The 21,819-nt window shown below is 43.6% G+C and overlaps 1 protein-coding gene across 2 annotated transcripts in view; it reads left to right on the top strand.

Moving 5' to 3' along the window:
* The window catches only part of DRP2 (dystrophin related protein 2), a 38,375-nt gene extending 23,631 nt beyond the window's left edge, over window positions 1-14,744 (top strand). Inside the window, exons 10-24 of one of the 2 annotated variants that reach the window (XM_006920695.2) lie at window positions 308-368; window positions 662-723; window positions 1,753-1,827; window positions 2,757-2,958; window positions 3,182-3,267; window positions 4,882-5,039; window positions 5,376-5,542; window positions 7,134-7,245; window positions 8,425-8,561; window positions 8,874-8,939; window positions 9,193-9,258; window positions 10,080-10,223; window positions 12,018-12,255; window positions 13,420-13,540; window positions 13,865-14,744. In XM_006920695.2, the coding sequence (XP_006920757.1) occupies window positions 308-368; window positions 662-723; window positions 1,753-1,827; window positions 2,757-2,958; window positions 3,182-3,267; window positions 4,882-5,039; window positions 5,376-5,542; window positions 7,134-7,245; window positions 8,425-8,561; window positions 8,874-8,939; window positions 9,193-9,258; window positions 10,080-10,223; window positions 12,018-12,255; window positions 13,420-13,540; window positions 13,865-13,989 (1,820 nt within the window). In that variant the 3' untranslated portion in view covers window positions 13,990-14,744. The remainder of the gene's footprint in view (window positions 1-307; window positions 369-661; window positions 724-1,752; window positions 1,828-2,756; window positions 2,959-3,181; window positions 3,268-4,881; window positions 5,040-5,375; window positions 5,543-7,133; window positions 7,246-8,424; window positions 8,562-8,873; window positions 8,940-9,192; window positions 9,259-10,079; window positions 10,224-12,017; window positions 12,256-13,419; window positions 13,541-13,864) is intronic. The other variant, XM_006920696.1, reaches the window with a different exon arrangement.
* Window positions 14,745-21,819: the final 7,075 nt, after the last annotated feature.

Here is a 21,819-nt window from a genome sequence, read left to right as displayed (position 1 = left end):
GCACTCCAGCTGCCTGCAGCTGAATGGATAGAAATAGCAGCCTGTTCAAGGAGAAGATTGTAATAGTGGTAGAGGCCAGGTATTCCCATTCATGCCCTTGCCCTGTCTCTGGCACATGAGCATATCTAACAACCTCTTTTTTTATTAGTTTTTCCACACCTTCAGGGGCTGTTAAGAGCTGGCAATGAGAGTCAGGCATCCCCTTTCGGGGCTTGACCTCTACTTGAGAGGATATATCAAGGGAGTCACCAGGGGCCTGAAGAGCAATAGTAGCCAGCTTCTCTCTCTTTCTGTTCTTCCCTACCAGCCTCTGTCCAGGTTCCCTGGGAGAGAGCAATTTCACCCAACAAAGTTCCCTACTACATCAAGTGAGTGACCATCTGAATCAGAAGCGGGTCAGTCACCTGCTCCCTCGCCTTTCTTTTTTTTACCTTTCCCTGTTGCTCTTTATCTGTTGGGATTCTTCCATTTAGTCCAATTTTTCCTCCTACTCATCTCAAGATTCTGCCTGGGTGAAGGTGAACCCTTGTGCTTTGGGATTTCAAGGTTCACCTTCAGATCCTGAAGCTCTTTGCATCCAACCTATCACTGAGTGGTGCATGCATATGTGTGGGGGGAATGGTAGTGTGGACCTTCATGCTATTGATGCTTTTGTTTGTAGCCACCAGGCTCAGACCACATGCTGGGACCATCCCAAGATGACTGAGTTATACCAAACCCTGGGTAAGAATGTGGGGTTCCTGTATAGGGTGGAGATCTGCCTTTGTTCTATAAGAACAGAAGGGAATCCCATTCAACAAACAGGTGGGAATGAAAGTGAGTTCCTTGTCCCCCAGCAGCCTTCTTTCATATCCTGTCTGGACCTCCCTCAACTGGAGGCTCTACATTTCCCCTGGACCATTTAACCATCGCATTAGGGAATTATACTTATAGATGTGAATCAGGTCTACTTTAAAAGGCACTGTCCAGAATGCAATGAATGTGACTCTCGCATGCCCTATCTTTGGCTACTAAGAGACACTAACCATTAGGTTACAAATTAATTTTATCCATGTTGATGTATGCGAATATAGTTCATTAATTTCACTGCTATAGTCTTTCATTGTGTATACCACAGTTTCTTCATTCAGTCTACTGTTGATGTAGGTTGTTTCTAGTTTGGAGTTAATAAGAACCATGCTGCTAAAGAGCTCTTGTATATATCTTCTGGTGCATGTGTGCATGTTTTTCAGTCTACAGATCTAACATTGTTTCAGCATGTTATGACAAGCATTTTAAAAATTGAAATAGACTAGGAAATATGAAGGTGCAACATATCCTTAGCAAAAGTCATATTTGATATTAGTTTTGTTATGTTTTTACTTTATCAAATCCATTGTTTCCTGAAATGTTTGATTCAGTTATTTATACATGCACACATGAGTGTATGTATATTAGACCATGATGTAGAATGAATTTCTTACTATGCATCTTAGTCAACAAACATTTGAAAATCACTACTCTGGGATAATAACTGGCTGGACTGTAGGATACATAAATGTTCAATTTTACTAGGTAGTACCACATTTTTGTTCCAAGGTGATTGTATCAGTTTACACTTCTAACAGCAGTTCTCATTCACCCACATCTTTACTGACACTTCTTATTGTCAGACTTTTAGTTTTTGCCAGTCTGGTGGTTATACAATGGTATCTTGTGTGGTTTTAATTTGCATTTCCCTGATCTGAGTGGGTTTCTTTCCATTCTTTGCAGCTGACCTCAACAACATTAAGTTCTCAGCCTACCGCACTGCCATGAAGCTACGCAGAGTCCAGAAGGCACTGCGCTGTAAGTCTCCCATTGCACTTCCTTTAAGGCCTTCTACCCACTCCTGCTCTTCCTCATCTGTCGGATATTTCCCACTTTCATCCCACCTTGACCAGGGTTGTTGATTGGCTTGATGGGAACCCTCCAAAGGCTGGGATATACTAGCTGTGGAAACCTGCACTTTCCAGGGCCCTTCCATTCTCCCCAAGCTCTGGAATTGTTTCCAAATTAACCCACAGCTATCTTCTTCCTTGTCCCTTCTCTGCCCAACATGGATAATCAAGCAACTTTTTTTATGGCAGAAAGTATCTTAGCTGATGATTTGGAGCCACTGGGAGCTTATGTTCTTTTGCCATCTTGGGGTTATTGCATGTAGCAGCAGAACTGTTGAAACAAATGCCAGTGGTTAGGGGACAACATGGTTGCAGATATAATGTGCCTTCTGGCCTTTCTCAGAGATGCTGTTCATTTAATCTTCTTGTTGTGTCTGCCTTCACTAATTCCAGCATTGGGGACAATTTAAAAGTCCTCCTGAGGTATGTTGCATTTACCCAGGTGCACCTGAGCCCTCACAACTGGTCTGTAGGTTCTCAGAACAAGGTTTATGGACAAACCTATTTGCAGTTGAAATGTGTGTAAAGACAGAGAAATTTAAAATGGGATTTGACCTCTTGGGAGTTAACACAAAAAGGAGGTGAGTTTACTCACATCCCACCATCTTTTTGAAACTAATGTCAAAGAACATATGGGTATAGAAACATTTTGGATTAATTTAGGGGGCCTTTTGCTGCCTCCTTCCTTGGTATGAGCAGCTCTGTAAAGGGCAAGCTTGTATCATACTTACAGTTGGTCTGGAGATTGTCAAATTTGGTGAAGCTGGTGGCCTCATCTCCTTGTCTAGCCCCTGGGGTTCTTCTTTTGGCTATACTTTCTCCCTCTCTCTTTCTCAGTGGACCTGGTAACTTTAACCACAGCCCTGGAGATCTTCAATGAACATGATCTGCAGGCCAGTGAGCATGTGATGGACGTGGTGGAGGTCATTCACTGCCTGACTGCCTTATACGAACGGCTGGAAGAGGAAAGAGGCATCCTGGTCAACGTGCCACTCTGTGTGGACATGAGCCTCAACTGGCTCCTCAATGTTTTTGATAGGTAAGGGCTTGCAGCCCTGGCAGCCTCCAGTATGAAATTCAATGGGACATCTAGAGTAGACCTGGTGGGAAAAGGTTCACTCTCATGGTAAACTTGCACCCAGCTCAGCTTGGGGCATCGTTGGCACAGAGCCCTGCTGGGATCAACTCTGTGAGGGAAATGGCTGCCAATATGTTAACCCTTTCCATATATTCATGTTCTCAGTCTCTTCTTTTAAACCTAGTGGTCGCAGTGGAAAGATGCGGGCATTGTCCTTTAAGACTGGCATTGCATGCCTGTGTGGCACAGAAGTGAAGGAAAAACTGCAGTGTGAGTACAACTCCAAAGTCTAGAGTGGAGCTGGGTGGAGGGAGAGGTGTGGGATATAAGACAAGCAGAAGGTAGGTCTTATGACTTAGCAGAGGGCTACTTGGATTACCTTGTGAGGCTTCCTGGTCCAGGCTTTTGCAAAGAACCCACAATAGCCAAAGGCTAAGATGGACCTTAGGCCTGCTATTATTTCCTGTGTCACTGCAAGGGGTTTAGTTCCTTCAGATTTGATGTAATTACTTGGCCAGGATCTGAGTTGGCACCCTAGGGTACCCAGGACCCAGACTTCCTGGTTTCATTCCCCCATGACTTATCAGGCTTAGCCCTCTCCCAGTCTGGAGCTCAAGCATGTCGCATTCTACTGGAGACTTCCCATGTGATTACACAGCCATGGCACAATAATCCATTACTGGGAGGTAGACAGTATATCATTCTGTAGTTTTTAACCTCTCTGGAGTCTAGTACCTTTGCTTTCCTCTTCACCCTCCATCTGTGTACAGCATTTTGTACTTTTCTGCAGCAACATCATTAGTTGTCAAGTGCTTACTTTGTGTTTACCACTGTGCTAAATGTGGTGAGTACTAGGTTCAATTAGACATGGTCCCTGCCTCAAGTAGTTTACAGTCCAGAGTAGGAGATAGAAGTACGCAGAAAACATTTTTTACAAAGCACTAATTAGACTAATCGGAATGGCAAAGGATATGTACTACATCAGATCGCAGAAGAGATATGACAGCGATCTGGGAAAACTTTACATTTCAAAGCATGTCCATAGCTGTGATATTATTTATTTCTCCCAACATTCCTTTGAGTTGGGATTGACAATGATTATTTATCTTCAATTTACAAGTAAGGAAACTGCAGCATAGAGAGATTCATGACTTACCCAAGTTTCTAAAGCTAGTCAGTAATGGATCTAGAACTAAAATCTGGGTTCTCTGCCTTCTACATTTGTGTTTTCTAAGCCTTAGGTGAAGCATGAAGCAGACAGACAATAATCTCTAGAGAAGTTTTTGTAAGATTGGGGTAGGATGGGGGAGTTCCCAAAAGGGCAGGTGTTAGCCATATTCAAATATAAGTACCACAGTCTATTCCACAGTTACTTAGAGGATCAAATGCTTTGATTTATCTCCTCTTTTTGGATTATCTATGCCAGAGTTTCTTTCCATTTATGTGGATAATTGAGAGATTACTGCAGTATCAGACTATATAAGCTATATGAATAGGAGAGGATAGAGCAGACCAAGTGTGACTCATGTTCAGGTGCCCTTGAGCCCCTCCCCCGCATCTTGCTTCTTGATAATCTGTTTCTCCAACAGTGTTATATCTGTGTCTGGCACTGCTTTCACACACAGCTCACTCTTTGTCTTCATCTCTCTCTCTCCCTCTTTTCATGTCTGTCTCAGTTTTTCTCTCTGAACTCAGGGAATGCTCTTTTTAGAACTCCTGGGCTTCTAGAAGGTCAGGGATGGACCTCTAGGTATTCCAATTTCAAAAGTCATTAACTAAGTCTGTATGCTTTTTTTTGTCTTATTTTTTCTGTTCTTTCTCCTGATACCATTCTCTGGCCTTTTCTGCATCTGGGTTGGCTACAACTTATGGTGGGGCCAGCAGATCTCTTCAGCCAAGTTGCCAACTCAGGCAGCCAGTGTGACCAACGCCACCTTGGTGTCCTGCTTCATGAGGCCATTCAGGTTCCTCGTCAATTGGGGGAAGTAGCAGCCTTTGGGGGCAGCAACGTGGAGCCCAGTGTCCGTAGTTGCTTCCGTTTTGTGAGTATGGAACTGTAGAGAGTAGAAGGGAGGGATGGTGGGGGGAGGGTGGAAAGAAGAGAGGAAGGACTAAGAGCTAAGCTTCTGATCTGAACTACTCAGATGTAAGGGAGTTTGTTGGGATGGAACAACAGAGCAGAGGGTTCTCTGGGCTTTTAGAGTCAGAGTCCTGCTAGAGAGAGCTCCAGCTCTCCTAGGACAGGGCAGAAGGTAGACACCTCTGGAGAATAGGCCAACCTAGGCTTTGCTAGTTCTCCTGCTCCTCTGAGGGCTGCAATTCTAAGCACAAGACATTTTAGGCCTCAATCATTGCCATTGGGCTTCTTGTTTCCCTAGAGCACTGGGAAGCCAGTCATTGAAGCTTCACAGTTCCTAGAGTGGGTCAACTTGGAGCCCCAGTCCATGGTGTGGCTGGCTGTTCTGCATCGGGTCACCATTGCTGAGCAAGTGAAGCATCAGACCAAGTGCTCTATTTGTAGGCAGTGCCCCATCAAGGGCTTCAGGTAGGGAAAACAATACCTGATAGAATAATAATAATAAATAGTCCATGTTGCATATAAATCATGTATTACAAAATTATATCATTATACCTAATCTATTATACATTGTTATATATCATCGTAATCCTTTCTATTGCAGAATATTTAAATTTTTTAAAAATTGGAAATGATGAAATATTTTCTTTTGTTTTAGTTGTATTATGAAATATTCTAGACCTACAAAAATGTATAGAGAAGCAAAAGGGAAAGGGTGAGGGAATATCACAGAAAGGAAAATAATTTGCTCATGTTTTCCCAGGAATCATTAAGTAGAACCCAGAAGCCCCATCATCCTGACATAAGAATACCTATGTACCAAATAGTATGCTGGCAAATGGTTCACAACCAACTCTCTAGAAAGCAAGAAAGAAACCTAATTTGCAGCATTTGCTGATTTCCATGATGTAAATACTCCCACTGTGGCTGATGTCTGGCTACCCATAGGAGGTTGGGAAGAGATATGCAGTTACACATTTATTTCCACCATGTAGATCCAATAGACGTAAACCTCGAGAGCATAGATAATAGTAAATTAATTATGAGGTGATGAGTTTTGAGCATTTATTACTTTTGTTTTTAATATAATTCACTTAATTGTGAATTTATATAATTTATTTTTTAAATAATGGCTCTATTTAACAGCCAACTTGGAAAATCCTTGAAATTTTAACAACTGGCTGTCATGAGCTATGATGAGCCAGCTTCAACACCCCATAGAGTGTGCCCACCACCAAGCTTGAGAAATAAAACATTATTATAATACATTTGAAGTTCCTCTGATTACATTCTCCACCTCCTTCCACAGGGATAACCACTATCCTGAATTTGGCTTTCATCATAAAATGCTCAATTTTTTTTATAACTATTTAAAGCACTAATGCACACTCTTTTCACAATCATCCTGCTTTTTATAAGCAAATGAGGCATAGAGGTGGATTGTGACTTGCCCAAGTTCATACAGCTGGATAATATAGATACAGTGTAGATCCAGGAGCAGATGTTGGATCCTCTGACTTCTCCAAGTGTTTCACCATTCTACACTACTAGGTCTGGGCAGCTCAGCCTGGCTTTGGACCTGGATCTGAAGAGCTAATTCATATTGGTTAATAATAGAGTTATTATTATAAATAACTTTTGGAAATAACTTTTAGCCAACTTGCTCAGGGCTGGTAGAAGAACCCACTTTGTATTGAAAGAGTAACTTCTCCAATGTAGGTGGTGGTACTTGTGAGACTGGACCCTTTGGGGCCATTCTTGTTTAGAAAGCTGTTTGATGTCATGATCTCTTTACCCCTGCTACCCCTTCCTTTTAAAAAAGATAGTGAGACAATGCTATTTCCCACACTTTTTGGAGTCTGAGCATATGATTTCATGGAGATTTATGGTCTCTAAGATAAGGCTAGTCATTTAGTGAAGACTCAGTCACTGCTATGCATAGGAGGTTGAGTATGTTATAGCTTCATGCCTCACTCCCTTCTAATGTGTGTGTATATTTGGATGTTAGGGGAACAGGGAGGTCACTATGGTACATTGGATCCTCTGTCCTCTCCTCCAGGTACCGGAGTCTGAAACAGTTTAATGTGGACATCTGCCAGACTTGCTTCTTGACAGGCAGGGCCAGCAAAGGCAACAAGCTGCACTACCCCATCATGGAGTATTACAACCCGGTACGAAGCCTCTGGGCTGGGCAGGAGGGCAGATCTCAGGTTCTGGGCCCTTGACCTACTTGGCCAAGCACTAGCTATCTGTATTCTGCTCTCCTCTGGGGAGCATTCTCCAAACAGTCCTGGTGATTCACCAGTTCAAGATTTTCAGGCCTCTCTGTTCTTCCAGCAGAGCTTCTCTCTCACCAGAGTGGCAGCTGGCTATAGCAGCCCAGAATATGCTTAGCCATTTAAAAGGCACTCATTATTTTTAGACAGAGGTCTCAGGAAAAAGTAGAGAAAGGCAGTTCTAGGGAATGAGCCTTTCATTGCTCAATTTAGTTTTTCCGGCCTAGTTTTCTGTATTGCTCCTGTCACCTGGTCTTCACCTGCTGCTTTATCATTGCTTCCATCCCTTCTAGTCAATACCAAAGTTTGTACTCAAATTAATTACTCAGTCTCTTGGTGTGGGCGGGGGGTGTTCTTTACCTAGGTCCCTAATTCCACCTTGTTTTCACTGGCAACCATGCACTTCATAGCCACCTGAGTCCAGGTTGGTCAGCATCCCTGAATTCCAACCACAGAATTTCTACACTGCTGTGTTCAGGATCCACAGCTTCAGGCTTTGCTGCCTGAACTGACTCTCCTACCCTACCTCCCCATCTTTCAATCTGTTTCCCCACAATCCACCCTCCAAGATGTCATCTCTTCTCTAAATTCTCTTGGCACAGAAACATGTGTGACCCAGTGGGAGCAGAGACCTTGCCCTTTATTTTTCTTTCATTATCATTTTAAAGTAAACATTATAAAAGTCATGAAAACTGGCTCAAGATGGTAAACTGGTAATCCTCTACCTCCGGCTTATCTTCTACATCTCTAGAATTTATACAAATGATATTTTAAAAATGAACAAATATGTGCTCATTGTAAAAGGTTCAAATTACATAGAGGTGTTTAAAATATAAAAGGAAAGTCCTCCTCTGTCCTCAGCCTGGCCCACACCCTTCTGGTCCAACTTCTCAGGGGCAACCAATGTTCACAGTTTGGCATGTGTCTTTGAGACCTTTTTCTAGGAGCAGGGTATGGTAGACATGAACAAAAGTGGATTGCCAGTCACATTCCCTGCTCTAGGGAAACAGCTACAGCTCCCCCAGAATATCCTGAAGCCATTAAGGTGAGTTCCTCTACCCTGTTTCCCCTCAGACCACATCCAGTGAGAACATGAGGGATTTTGCCATAACCTTAAAGAACAAATTCCGCTCAAAGCATTATTTCAGCAAACACCCTCAGCGAGGTTATCTGCCTGTGCAATCAGTGCTGGAGGCCGACTATAGTGAGACGTGAGTACTGGTGGCTGGGCATGGGCTGAAGGCAGCCTGGCTGAGCCTGGGGATGTGAAGGGTTTGAGTCCCACATGGGTAGGGGTATGTTCCAGGGCAAACCTGACTAGTGATGAGACAGTTCAACCTGGGCATGACCAGGAATCTGGCCTGAAAAATAGACCCTGTAAATCTAGTCTCAGTGTCCTGTTCCCATGAGCTCTTGCCCATCTCCCTAGTGTGGTAACAGGGGGCAAGGAGGGTGGCGGCGAGGAAACAGGCTGCCCAGCTACCCAGTCTCTGGTCCTCTGAGTCTTTGCTTCCTTCCTCTAGGCCGGCTTCTTCCCCAAGGCTGCCACATGCTGACACACACTCCCGCATTGAGCATTTTGCCAGCAGGTACTACCAGGTTTGGGGGAGAGGGATTGTAAGGAGTCTCACGGGGAAGGGGTTTTCAGTTGAGGCAAAGAGAATGGGGTCAGGGCTATGGGAACGTGCACAGTGGGGTACATGGCAGCCAGCAAGACCCAACACTTACGGGTAGTTGGGGCAGCCTCCAAAGCTGATGATCCTATTGTGGAATTAAAGTCCTTGAAATGAAAGCAGGCCTCACATCCTGTTTTCCCTTCTGTTCCTGATCTTTTTTTCCCAGGCTTGCTGAGATGGAAAGTCAAAATTGCTCCTTCTTTAATGACAGCTTGTCCCCAGATGACAGCATGTGAGTTTCCACAGCTGCTTCTTTTCTGGAATAGCTCTCTTTAGGATCCCTCTGCCATCATTTGGATAGGGTATATCCTCAAGGGGAGGGAGGTGTGGTGGTTAGGGTCCTTGATGCCCTAAGGAAAGAAGGATGATTTCTGGGCATAATGTTTAGTAAGAGAAGCAGTCTGCCCTCTATTAAATGACCTGGGGAATTAATAATGCACTATTCCCTGCCATCTGCCCAGATCCCTTCCTGTTGCAAGATCCCATCCTTCTATGCCCAACTTTGAGAGAAAAAGAATATGCTCTCATCTAAAGTTACAAAAGTGAGCCATTATCTTATGATCAGGATGCCAAAGGCTCATCTAGTGCCACATTAATCCTGGGGAGACACCAGGGACTTGACGAAAGTGTGGCCCTTCATCTCCATGGAAGTACCTGGCCTGCTCAGAGGCCTAGGAGCTGCTGGCTACATGGATCAATCTGGCCCTGACTGGGATTCAGGCAGGCTGTGATCCCTCCCTGGGAGTGGAAAAGTAAAGAGTAGGGGAACAGCACAAAATAGGGAGTGATTTGCTCATTGTTTCCCAGGGGCTTTTAATAGAACCCAGAAGCCCCAGCATCCTGAAAACACTCTCTCCTAGTACCCCTAACCACGACTCTTCTACCTTCGAACACTTTGATTCCTCTAAGGCCTTTCCTTCTCTACATGACTTAGAAGCGAATCCTTCAGCATGCATCTCCTGAGGCCTGAGCTGGGAGCTGAGAACTCATGCCCTGAGCTGTTTCTCAGTTCAGTGCCTGGCCACCTCCTTTCCTCTCCCCACACCCATGCAGAGACGAGGATCAATACCTATTGCGGCACTCCAGCCCCATTACTGACCGGGAACCAGGCTTCGGACAGCTAGCTCCATGCAGCATGGCCACAGAAAGCAAGGGGGAGCTAGAGAAGATCCTGGCCCACTTAGAGAATGAGAACAGGTGGGTGTGGTAATGGCACAGTTCTGTGTGGGTTCTAGAGTCAGACAGCTTGAATTCAAGTCCTGCCATTTCCACAGCCTAGCTACGTGGCCTTAAACAAGTTTCTTATATTTTGTGATCCTCCATTTCCTCATCTGTAAAATGGGGATGATGAAAATAATACCTCCCTCCTAGAGGCACTTGGGAAGATCAAATGATCAGGCATATAATGTGTTAGCCAGTAACTGGCTTACAGTAAGGGTTCAATAAATGCTAGCTATTCTAGTAATTATTGCATCTTTTTAACTCAACCCAAATAATTCCAAGTACTCACTAGATATAAAGAGAAAAATGAAAATCCAGAGAATACAGAAGAGTATACATGTCTCTGCCCTCAAGGAATTGTCAGGATTGGAATGGAAAGAGATACTTAGCATTTAGTGAAAGTAATAAAAGAAGAGGAAGGTAACACTGCATAGCCCATTTGAGGCCTGGATGAGGGAAGGTAAAGAAGATGACAGGGGATGGCATTAATCTCCATAAAGTACCAGTGGCAGCAGGGCCTAAGGAGGGTCCAAGCCACTTTGTGAGCATGTAGTAGAATCTGTAACATCCCTCAGAACGGTGCTTCGCAAACATTAGTGTGCACTTGGGGAGTTTGATAAGATGCAGATTGTGATTCACAGGTTTGGCGGGGGTGGTCTGAGTGCCTACACTTCTAACCAGCTTTCGGGGCGTATCCATGCTGCTAGCCCACAGATTGTACTAGGAGTCACAAGCCTTTAAACAGGGCCAGTCTATGAGGTGTTCTTTACTGGTTGAAAGCAAGATAAATACATAAATAAAGAGTAAGCTTTTAGAAACTTGTATTTCAATTTGACATTGTCATGACATCCCAGCACATAATTAGTAGATTTGTCTTCATTGAATAGGGTAAAGACCAGTTTGAGTTTTGTTGAACTTAAGTGGCAAGTCACATGTGGTATGAGCTGTGTACTAACTATGTGCATTTGGACTACATATTAGTCCACAGTGAATTGAAATATCCACTATTGTTTTTCACTATGGATAGTTAAAAAAAATTTTTTATCACTATGGATAGTTTAAAAAAATTTTTTTCAATTACCAGTGACATACAATGATATATCAGTTTCAGGCGTACAGCATAGTGATTAGACATTTATATAACTTACTAAGTGATCACCCCAATAAGTCTTCACAATGGATAGTTTGAGAAACACTGCATTACAATAGCAGTGGGCAGGCCCTGGAAAATATTGGGGAGAGAGTACTTTGTTGTGGAAAAAAAATAATAACATCCCCCAAAGTAGACCATCTTTTTGGCATTTGTTTTCTTGATGACTCAACATGGGTGTTCAAAGTAGGCCAAAGAGGAGGGCAGTTGATAGAAGAGGCAAAATGGGTGATCTTTTGTTTATGTTATCTTTCCCTGGAATCTAAAAATCTTAAAATGGAGTAGGTGAGTCAGTGGCTCTAATGCCTCATATTTGCAGACTGTGTTTCTGCCTGATTTTAAGGTCAGAATTAATCCCCAAAGCAGCACATCAATGCCCAGAGACATTTGTTATAGGAAATGTCAACTCTCTCTGCTCTGAGGCCCAAGGATGGCAGAATAAATGACATATGTACTAGAGAGAAAGTGGATATGGCCATTCAAGCAAGAACATGGCTGGGATGGGGATGGAGATGGAAGAGCAAAAGGATTACTGACACCTAGGTATGAAGGGGCATCTGGGACCTGGACAGTCAACACCTCATTAAGGCTATAGGTCTCGACTTTTCTGTCCCTGTCAGGATTCTCCAGGGAGAGCTGAGACGGCTGAAGTGGCAGCATGAGGAGGCTGCTGAGGCACCAACCCTGGCTGAGGGCTCTGGTGAAGTGTCACAGGACCACCGCAATGAGGAGCTTCTGGCTGAGGCCCGGATCCTTCGGCAGCACAAGAGCCGCCTGGAGACACGTATGCAGATTCTTGAAGACCACAACAAGCAACTAGAGTCCCAGTTGCATCGCTTAAGGGAGCTGCTCCTGCAGGTAAGGCTGGAGCCAGAGAAAGGACCCGAGCAGCCCCTGAGCACAGGAAGGAGAGATTGGGAGCTGGGGAGTATGACAATGAAGAGAAAAAGAAAGAGCTCCTTTGCAGTGGCTGTTAGATGACCTTCTGAAGAGAACTGGGTTGAAAGTTGGGGAAAGTGGCAGAAGGAAGGGGCTGGTAGGTCTCATTTCTTGGCCAATTCTCTTCCACCTAGCTTCCACTCCACCCTTGTGTGTTACTCTCAAGTCACTGTGGGGCCTGGGACAAAGGGAGGACTTCTGAAGGCTCACATCCCTACAACACTTTTGAACTCAGTATTAAAAGAATAAAGGTCAAAGAATCATCCAAAACATTGATTCTACTATTATTATGTTTGCTGGATAGAAGCAGTTTTGGACATGCTTGACAAGAGAAAGATTTTTGCTGTGAAGGAAGCTCTTGTCACTTTTTGTCCTTTTCTTCTTTGAGAGGTAGTATATATGATGTGGTGTAGCTCTGGAGTCAGACAGCCCTAGGCTTGAATGTGGCTCTGCCTGTTAGTGGCTGTGGGGTGTTAGGAAAATTACTTAGCTTCATTAAGCTCCAATATTCTCATCTGTCAAACAGGAATAATATACCAACTTCATGGAATTGCGGTGAACATAAAGCGAGATAATGTATTTAAAGAATTTAGTATGATGCCAGCAATATAGTAAACATTTCATAAATGTTACCTATTATTGTCGTTATACATACCAGATGATACTACCCCTGACACTTCCCCAGACTCTCCAAGGGATAGCTTCTAGACGCCAGAGGTCTCTAACATATGATGGATAAACTGAGGGTCAAGTGTGTAACTCTGCATTTCCAGAGAGAATTGGGTTTTAAATAGCTTAATTGTAGCTAAAATGACAGCAAGAGACATTTAGGTGCAATGCCACTCTTATAATATAGGAAACTTTGACACATGTTGTTGAAGGAAGAAGATATAATCAGTAATTGAATATTCTAAGAAGTTTCCTTAAAGGGGAAGCCACCATTTAGGGCACTACGAAAATTTCTTAAAGTCCAAGGACAAAAGGATGGGCATGAGATCTCTAAGGACCCTTTTAAGCTCAGGAGTCTATCAAAGTGATATCAGGAAAGCAAAGCCACTTAAGTCATGCATTACTTCTTGCTAGCCACCCACCGAATCAGATTGCAATGGCTCTGCAAGCTCGTCCCTAGCTTCATCTCCACAGCAGTCAGAAGGCAGTCATCCCCAGGAGAAGGGACTGACTACTCCAGACACTGAGGCTGCAGGTGAGTTCTTCCAGCCCCTCCCGGCCCCTACCTCCATGCTTTTGCCCTGCCCCATATCTTCTGCCTAAGGTTCTGCTAGATCTGGGACTAGTTTCTCCTCATGGCTTTGGGTTTAGCATCAGGCATGATTGGCTTATTGACTGATTCATTCATTTTTCTATTCTACACATATATTTTGAGCACCTCCCATGTACTATGCATTGTGCTGGGAAGACACAAATTCTCTGGACTTGCCCTTCAGCTGGCCACATCCTACCTCAGCCCCCTGGCTTCATCAGGGACTCTTATCTAGCTCTCTTCCTAAATTTCTATTTTCTAATGCAGATGATGTGGGGTCAAAGAGCCAAGATGTCAGCCTGTGCTTGGAGGACATCATGGAGAAGCTCCGCCATGCCTTCCCCAGTGTGCGAAGCTCTGATGTGACTGCCAACACCCTGCTGGCCTCTTGATGGAGCCAGATTCCCATCCTATAGTCCATAGTCCCCTCCCAGTTCTGGTCAAAGCCTTCCCCCAGCCTTCACCCAACCTTTCCAGTTCCCACTGGCCCCACATTCCTCAGCCAGAGTTCTTTGGGCTCTGGGTAGCAGCAAGGATCTGTTGCAATATGAGGTGGGTGTGTGGGGGCCAGGGAAGGGAGAAGCATGATTCTTTTGACACTAGAAATCTGCTCTCTAATCCTCAAGTTTGAGACCAGTCCCTTAAGTACGCTTCTGTTGCAACCCAGGCAAATGGCACTCAGAAGCCATTCAGATGGGGAAGAGATAAACTCCCTTGCAGAGTTAAGCAGTGCCCACTGGTGTCTTTCCTTCTCCATGGAATTATGGAGATAGGGAAGCCTAATGACCCCAGGGTTCCAGCATTATGAATCCACAAGAGTTAGCCCTACTCTCTGGCCCAACTCAGGGAGATAAAAGGGTATTCCCAAGATATCCCCTCTCTAGCAAAGTGCCCCTGAAAAATGCTGGGCAGCATGTGTCATATTACTTCAGCTTGAGGGCATATTTTTAGCCATCCTACTGCTACCTAGATGTTGTTTCCTCCTCAGATATCTTCAGTTCCTCTGCCTCAGTCCTTGACAGACCTTCCTCAAGGCAGGAACAGTTCATTCTGATTCCTACTTCCATCTTATATTTGGAAACATTAAAGAAATACTTATGAGCTTAGATATTTTTCCCCCTGATCCTCCTCTTTCCTGATGCCCTTAGCGTCCTGAGAGACCAGCTGAGTTACTCTGAGAATCCAGCTGAAGCCACTCTTGGCTCTTCTGAGTCTGCCCTCACAGCCTTGGGGGAGGGCCAGCAGCTTGCTCAGCAAGCGGTTCTTGTTCTCCTTGGGTGAGGAAGGGGAAGCCATCTACTAACCTGGAAGAATGTGACTGCCCAACACCCTTGTTTCTTTTAGACCGAATCGTATGAGGTGGCTGATTGTCCCTAGCTAATCATAAGATAGATGCAATGGGCCACCTAGAATAGTGGCCCCTTCCCAGGAGCCACTGGCAACTTTCCACCCAGACAATAGCAAGACCTTGTGTATAAAACTGTTCTAACTCTGGGATGTGAACCCGATCCTCAAACTGAACTATTCCTAAGCAGCATATACCATGATCCCTTTTTCCAGAAACTGTTCAGAATAGATAGCAAGGGTAGCGTGTTGTGCTTTGGAACTTTGAACAGAGACAGAGCCCACTTAGGCAGCTTTCTATCAAAAGGGGCTTTATAACCTAGAACCCTGCAGTCAACTTCATTTGCCTAAGTTTATATGCTTACATATCTATCCTACCTATGTACTGTACATCAGTACTTCCTTGGCCTCACTCACACATTAAATTCTAATACCTCTTGAAGCATTAATGTTCTGCCTTACTCTTTGTAAGCCTAAGCCTCTGATCGAACAGATAGATGTATCCTGGCTTCTCCCCCTAGGATATCTCTCCATTCATGTTTAGGGTGAGCTGTCATCAAGACCAAAGCAACAGAAGCCTATGGCTACAGAGGAATCTAACAGGTAGAGTCACTTTCTTCTCTTCACTCACTCCAAATCTTGCTTTGAGACCTAGGCCTTGGATGAATTTTCCTGGGCTCCTCTAAACAATGGTTCAGGTACCAAAACAGAGCAAATTTTAGCTTTACTCACCCCAACCAGAAAAGAAAGAACAAATAAGGTTTTTATTAGCCTTTGTCAGGCTAAGGCACAGAGTATATCTTCTAGCTCATTCCAATTTTTAAGTCTGGCTCAGGGTCTTAAAGAAAGCCATGGTTGCCACCGAGGTCAGGAGGGTATCAGATAGTTGGGGCACTATGCTATATAATCGAGCAGTGGGCCAGTGGGTAGAACTGCTGAGAAGCTAGATTAATCTGCTGCAGGGGAGAGAAGGCAGCAACTTGGGTCCAAAAGCCTAGGATTGCCTTCTTCTGGAATTGCCAGGGAGACGCTAAGCCACATGTCCAGGGTATCAGACCTCATCACAATGTCTGTCTTAGTGCTCATAAGGTCTCTGGGCAGGAGGACTTGGGTATCTGGGTATGTGATGGGCAGGTCATAGGACATCAAACACAGAGCCTGGGCATCTGTTCATAAATAGGGGGAAGCTATATTTGTAGGGGCCTAGATAGTGGACAGAAATGAGATAGAAGAAATTTGCTATACAAGAGAGAGTTCAAGGTCTTCGAAGTGTATACCTGCCTCAGCTTTAGGAGGGTAGATGTTATAAAACAATCTTACCAGGAAAGTCCTGGAAAATTCTTTGCATAACCCCCACTCCGCTCAATAGATCTGGGGCTGCTGATGGCCTGTGACATCCGCACTGGGCCAGGGATGGTAGGAAGATATAGATCTTGTTACGTAGGATTTGTGCTGTAGGTGGACTGAAGCAGCAGGTCAGGAGTTGAATTTTCACTAAAGGGGTCACTGACACTTTGTGGTCTTGTGTTTACCTTAATGCCCAAGGTAAGTACAGGCATACCTCATTTTATTGCACTTCACAGATGTTGTGTTTTTTTACAAATTGAAGGCAAGACCCTCCACCAGCAAAAATATTACGACCCGCTTTATTGCGGTGGTCTGGAACCGTATTAAAAATATCTCTGAGGTATGCCTGTGTATCGCTCAAGGGTCCAGTGGCAATTACTGCAGCATGTGTGGGTTCTTTGCTCGCAGTAAGGTAAATGGATCCTTGGGTGCTATCAATCCAAATTAGGGTGGGATTTACTGAGAAGTGTTGTATGTCATTAGGCATCTGGTATGTATCATGTCTCCTAGAGGTATTGTATGTGATGCTGCATAGTTTATGGTCTTATTTGGAAGTATGGTGGGGGCAGTTGCTGGGTAGGCAGCCTGAGGAAAACCTCTGACTTGTGATTAGCATCTGTGATAAGGAATGTGAGCGTTTGCTGGGGTTGTTGTCAAATAGTATCAGGGAACAGTTAGGACTGATAGAAGACTTATTCTTGACAGAATCTGATAGAGACCAAAAAGCCATTATGAGGATGCCTCTGCTTGAAGCAAGAGCAAGGTGGAGTCATGTTGACTGGGAAATTGTTAAGGGAGGCTGATTGGCTGGAGGACATCAGGCTGTATGGTTCCCTAAGGAGAGCCCTACCCAGAATGACATGTGCACTTCCCTCTAGAGCAGAAAGACTGAAATCAAGGCTCTCAAGTACCCAATTCCTTCAAGACCCAAAGTTTGGAAATATTTTCTTTCAGAGAAACTTGTTTGAGTTCTTGTGCTCCAGGAACTGGGCTGGCATACTGCAGTAATGAGAAACCCGGGGGCCAGGCAGAGGCCAATCCTGGGAGATGTTTTGCCTCCAGATTCATTTTAAGAAATACCTGTACTGCCTGAGGTGTGTGTTTGGGATCTGGGATCCATATGCAGCTTCAGGCTAGAGTGTTCCTTTAATACACATTCTCAGTGGCAGACTTATGGCCTCTGAGACAATTTCAGGCCAAGAATCTCATCATAGTTCCCTTGACATAGGCGACAGATAACCAAGAAAGTAGCTTCCTGAGAAAAACAGTCCTGGGAGAGAAACTGGGGGATTTGCCCAAGGGGTAGGGAGACTTAGCTGCTCAGTGGGTACTTTTATCTTTGGGCCTCCCTGCCAATAATCCAGCCCTGGGAACAAAGGAATACTTCAGTTCTTTTCTTACTCTTTTAACACCAACTCTGTGGGAGAGGGAAAGGCTCAAGGCCAGGGCTCAGCTCCCAGCCTCCATCTCCTCCCACAGCTGCTGCATTTGGTTGGGGGGGGCGGGCTGCTAAATGTCTTTGCTGTCCCCAGGGCAGTATTGAGGCCAGACTGAGGCTTGCTATGCTCCTTGCTGGCTACAAGAATGGGTCATGAGGGTGGGAGCTGGGGAAGGGATTCAAGGGAGGTAGCAAGGGTGGCACATAAGTCTAGAAAAGTTTGGGACAAAGGGGCAGGACTGGGAACAAATTGGTTAACTTCGATTGCCACTCACTGGGGTGCTTTTCCCCTTTCTCTTGAATTCTGCTTTGAAAAGAATAAATTTGTATTTGTTTACTTTGGTTCCTCTGGTTATACTCTTTGACTCTGATATTTCACATCCCTCTCTGGTCCAACACCTACTGGACCAAAAAGACACCCCACTAGCTGCATCCACCACAGTTACCTGGAGTGGTTACCTCTCAAGACCTTACACAAATTAGCTAGTTAACCCCTCATGGAACGAGCTCTTTATGGCAATAGTTCTTCAATACCATCCTCAATCTGAGGAATTTTTTTTACCAGCCTGAAAAAATATTGGAAAAAGAACAATGCAGCGAGTTTCCATAAAGTAACATTTATTCAATGTAAAGGTCTATCTCTTAGATTTAGATTATAGATATATACAACATCCCTGTGAATTGGTTGGTGGTGATAGTTTTTTACAAGTGCTATTTTCTAGCAAAATAAAACTGTCAGTCCCTCTTCCCTACCACCAATTTTTCTTTTCTCACCAATCTATAACAGCACTGTCCAATAGAAATATGTGAGCCACATATGCAATTTAAAATTTTCTAGCAATCATATTAAAAAGTAAAAACAAACAACTGAAGTTAATTTTAATAATATATTTTACTGGATAATATCTATTTAGATAATATATTTATTTGGATAATTTATTTTATCCAAAATATCATTTCAACATATAATCAGTATAAAACAATTATTAATGAGGTATTTTATATTCCTTTAAAAAATAAGTCTTAGAAATTTTCAAACAGCCTGACATATTCTGCTGGTAAAGAAACAAGATACATAGATCCAGACAATTTATTACTTATAGAGATGGCAAAAGCAAGAACAGCAATGGTATCGGCTCCCTGAATCCTTTGTCCCATGAACCACATTGAAACAAAAGAGACCCAATGACATGTATCATGGATGATGGGACACCCTGTTGCTGCTGAGTAGCCAATTCCAGCTAAGCAGTTATATGGCCTGCAGATGCTCCCTTTGGGGCTGGGGTGAAGGGCAGGCAGAAAGTCTCATGCCTCACCAGGATGAGGAAGGTGGATGAGAAATTGCCTCATGGCAGCCTCCCTCAAGATAGGGAGGTGAGTGGGAATGGTCTTGTAGAAGCTCTTCGTGAGATTGACTATCTTCTCATGTTCCAGGAGGATTACAGGACATTCCACCAAGGCCCAAGGCAGCCTGCAGTTGAGCCTTGCCTCCTTGGCCTATGAGGATAGTTCAAGGTTGTCAGAGCCCTGGCACAGAGCAGTCCCCCTACAGAAACCCAGTGTATATTTTATACTTACCACACATCTCAAATCAGACTAGCCATATGTCAAGGGCTCAAAATAAGGTGTGGCTAGTGGATACCATATTTGACAGTGCAGGTCTATTAACAGGCAAAAGTCAGAATCACTGGGCTATAGAAAAAGAAAACTTTATGAGATATCATGTGTGTGTGTTGGGGTGGAGTGTCAGGGCAGCAATAAGCCTTGGGGGACTGGAAGGCAGTGCCGAAGCAGTTACCTTGGGTTACAATGAGACATGGTAGCATGGAATGAAAGAGTACAGCAGACATATGAATTTGACCTTGCCCCTTCCTGTTATTTCCTTTCCCTCATGCCTCTCAGCAGAGCTCCGGTTGCTCTTCAGCAGCAGCATTAGACAGAGGCTGGATAGGGCTCTTCTACCTCTATCACCCCCGGATGCCACCTGTAGCATATATGCCACCCTCGCTGGCCTCAGTCTCTCCAGCCATGTCCCCAGGGTACTTTTTATCTGTTTCTGTTCCAGTCCTCTGCCTTCCTTCATCTGGAAAGGCCCATCTTCTTTACAAACTCTGCCTCTTCCCCACCTTCTGCCTCTGACAGTCAATTCCTTTTCCCCATTCTCTTTCTTCTCTTTTAAATTCTGGTTTTCTGCAGTGGAAATCATTTTTATATCATCTTGGTTTTCAAGCTGTCCTCTAACTTCTCATTTAATCTTATCTTTGTTTGCCCTTAACATGTCTATCTCCCTTAGCCTCAATTCTTCCCTCCATTAACCCCAAGCATTCCTTCTCTTCATCCCTCCTCCATAGGCCCTGCCCATACATATTGACCTACTCTTCTATGCCCTTGGATTATTAACTTCAACTTGGAATGGGGGCACTAAATGTTGCAGAGAAAATTTGGGAGTATATTTCCTAGGGCAATACCAACTTCATCAATTGGGACCGTACCTGGGTGTAGCTGGACTAGTTCTAGAAAACTCTCAGATGTTTCTTGGTAATGTTATCACACTTGATTTCTAGATGAGGAAATAGAGGCCCTAAGAGGTGTAGGGACTTGCCCAAGGTGAGTGGCAGAACTGGGACTCTAACCTTCTATTTTTTCCATCACGAGAGAATTCAATGTAAATATCAAAGCTGCCATTTTTATCACTTCTCTCTGCCCTCTCTCAAAATCCTAATGCTGTATGAGTAATAAGAGATGATTTGCTTAGTTCATTAGGAATTATCCTAGGAGTTCTATTTTTTAGTATTAGTTAAATAATTTTTTACTTTTATTTTTTATTCATTAAGGTGACATTGGTTAATAAAATTATATAGATTTCAATACATCATCTGTATATTGCATTGTGTTCACCACTCAAAGTCAAATCTCCTTCTGTCACCATATATTTGACCCCATTTACTCTTATCTACCCCCCACTCCCTTTCCATCTGATAACCACTAAACTGTTGTATCTATGAGTTTTTCTTTGTCTTGTTCATTTGTTGCTTTTTTTATATCCCCATATGAGTGAAATCATATGGTTCTCAACTTCTCGTGGGGCTTATTTGATTTAGCATGATTATGTCAAGATCCACCATGTTGTCACAAATGGCAATGTTTCATCTTTTCTTATGGCTAATATAGCTCTTTAGACGGAACTCCTTTACTGACAGCATCTTGTGGCATTTCCTAATCTTGGAGTTTACTGCTTGCCTCCAGTGTGGATATGAGTGCACTGATTATATGACAAGTTTAATAAAGTGACAACAATCCATTTAAAATGAGGAATTTATTTATTGCTTAAAGAATACAGAGTGGAAAACCTTAACAATATAGCTGAAAAAACAAACCCACCCAGGGTTTTTAAAGGAGTCTTCACAGGCATCTAGTTTTTCCCAACCTTTTCTGATGAGGGTTAGGATGAAGTGGCTCAGAATAAGAACAACAGCTCAGAATTCCACCTCTGCTCTAGTCCCATAGCTGGCAAATAACCAGACACAGTCCTAAAAACACAACAGCAAAACAAAGAGCAGCAGCAAGAAATAATCCCTGAGCAGGAAAGCAGCCCCTATTAGCTGAACAGAGACAGGACACAACCTATTAGCTCACGAGGTAGGCATTTAAATTCACTGTGGCCAGTCCTAGCCCTTGGTAGAAATGAATTGATTTGTTCTATGTTTTAGGAAATATTTAAAGCAAACAGAAGACAAAAATGCTAAAATATATGCAAATCAGCTGTATGGTCTTCAGGCTAGACTGTCTTTGGCAAGCATGGCTGAATTATCTGAAGGCACTATAGAACAGAGCAATATAAGTAATTCTCAAATTGATAAAGAGAAGCAAAGTCCCATAGTTGAGTTGGTTCTTTAGGTCTACTACGTTTTTATATTCTGTTCCTTTCTACACGACTACAAACTTCAAATGTAATTAGCAAAAAAAAAAAAAAAGGCTCAGAGCAACAAATAAAAATGATTCAACATAAGGGAATGAAATAAATAGAAACATAACAATTTCATGCACTCTTCAGTCTGGATGGGGAATCCAGGGTTTATGTGCCAGGCTGAAG

This window comes from Pteropus alecto, unplaced genomic scaffold (genome assembly GCF_000325575.1).
Source record: "Pteropus alecto unplaced genomic scaffold, ASM32557v1 scaffold179, whole genome shotgun sequence".
Classification (NCBI taxonomy): Eukaryota; Metazoa; Chordata; class Mammalia; order Chiroptera; family Pteropodidae; genus Pteropus; species Pteropus alecto.
This window is presented reverse-complemented; position numbering and strand designations above follow the sequence as displayed.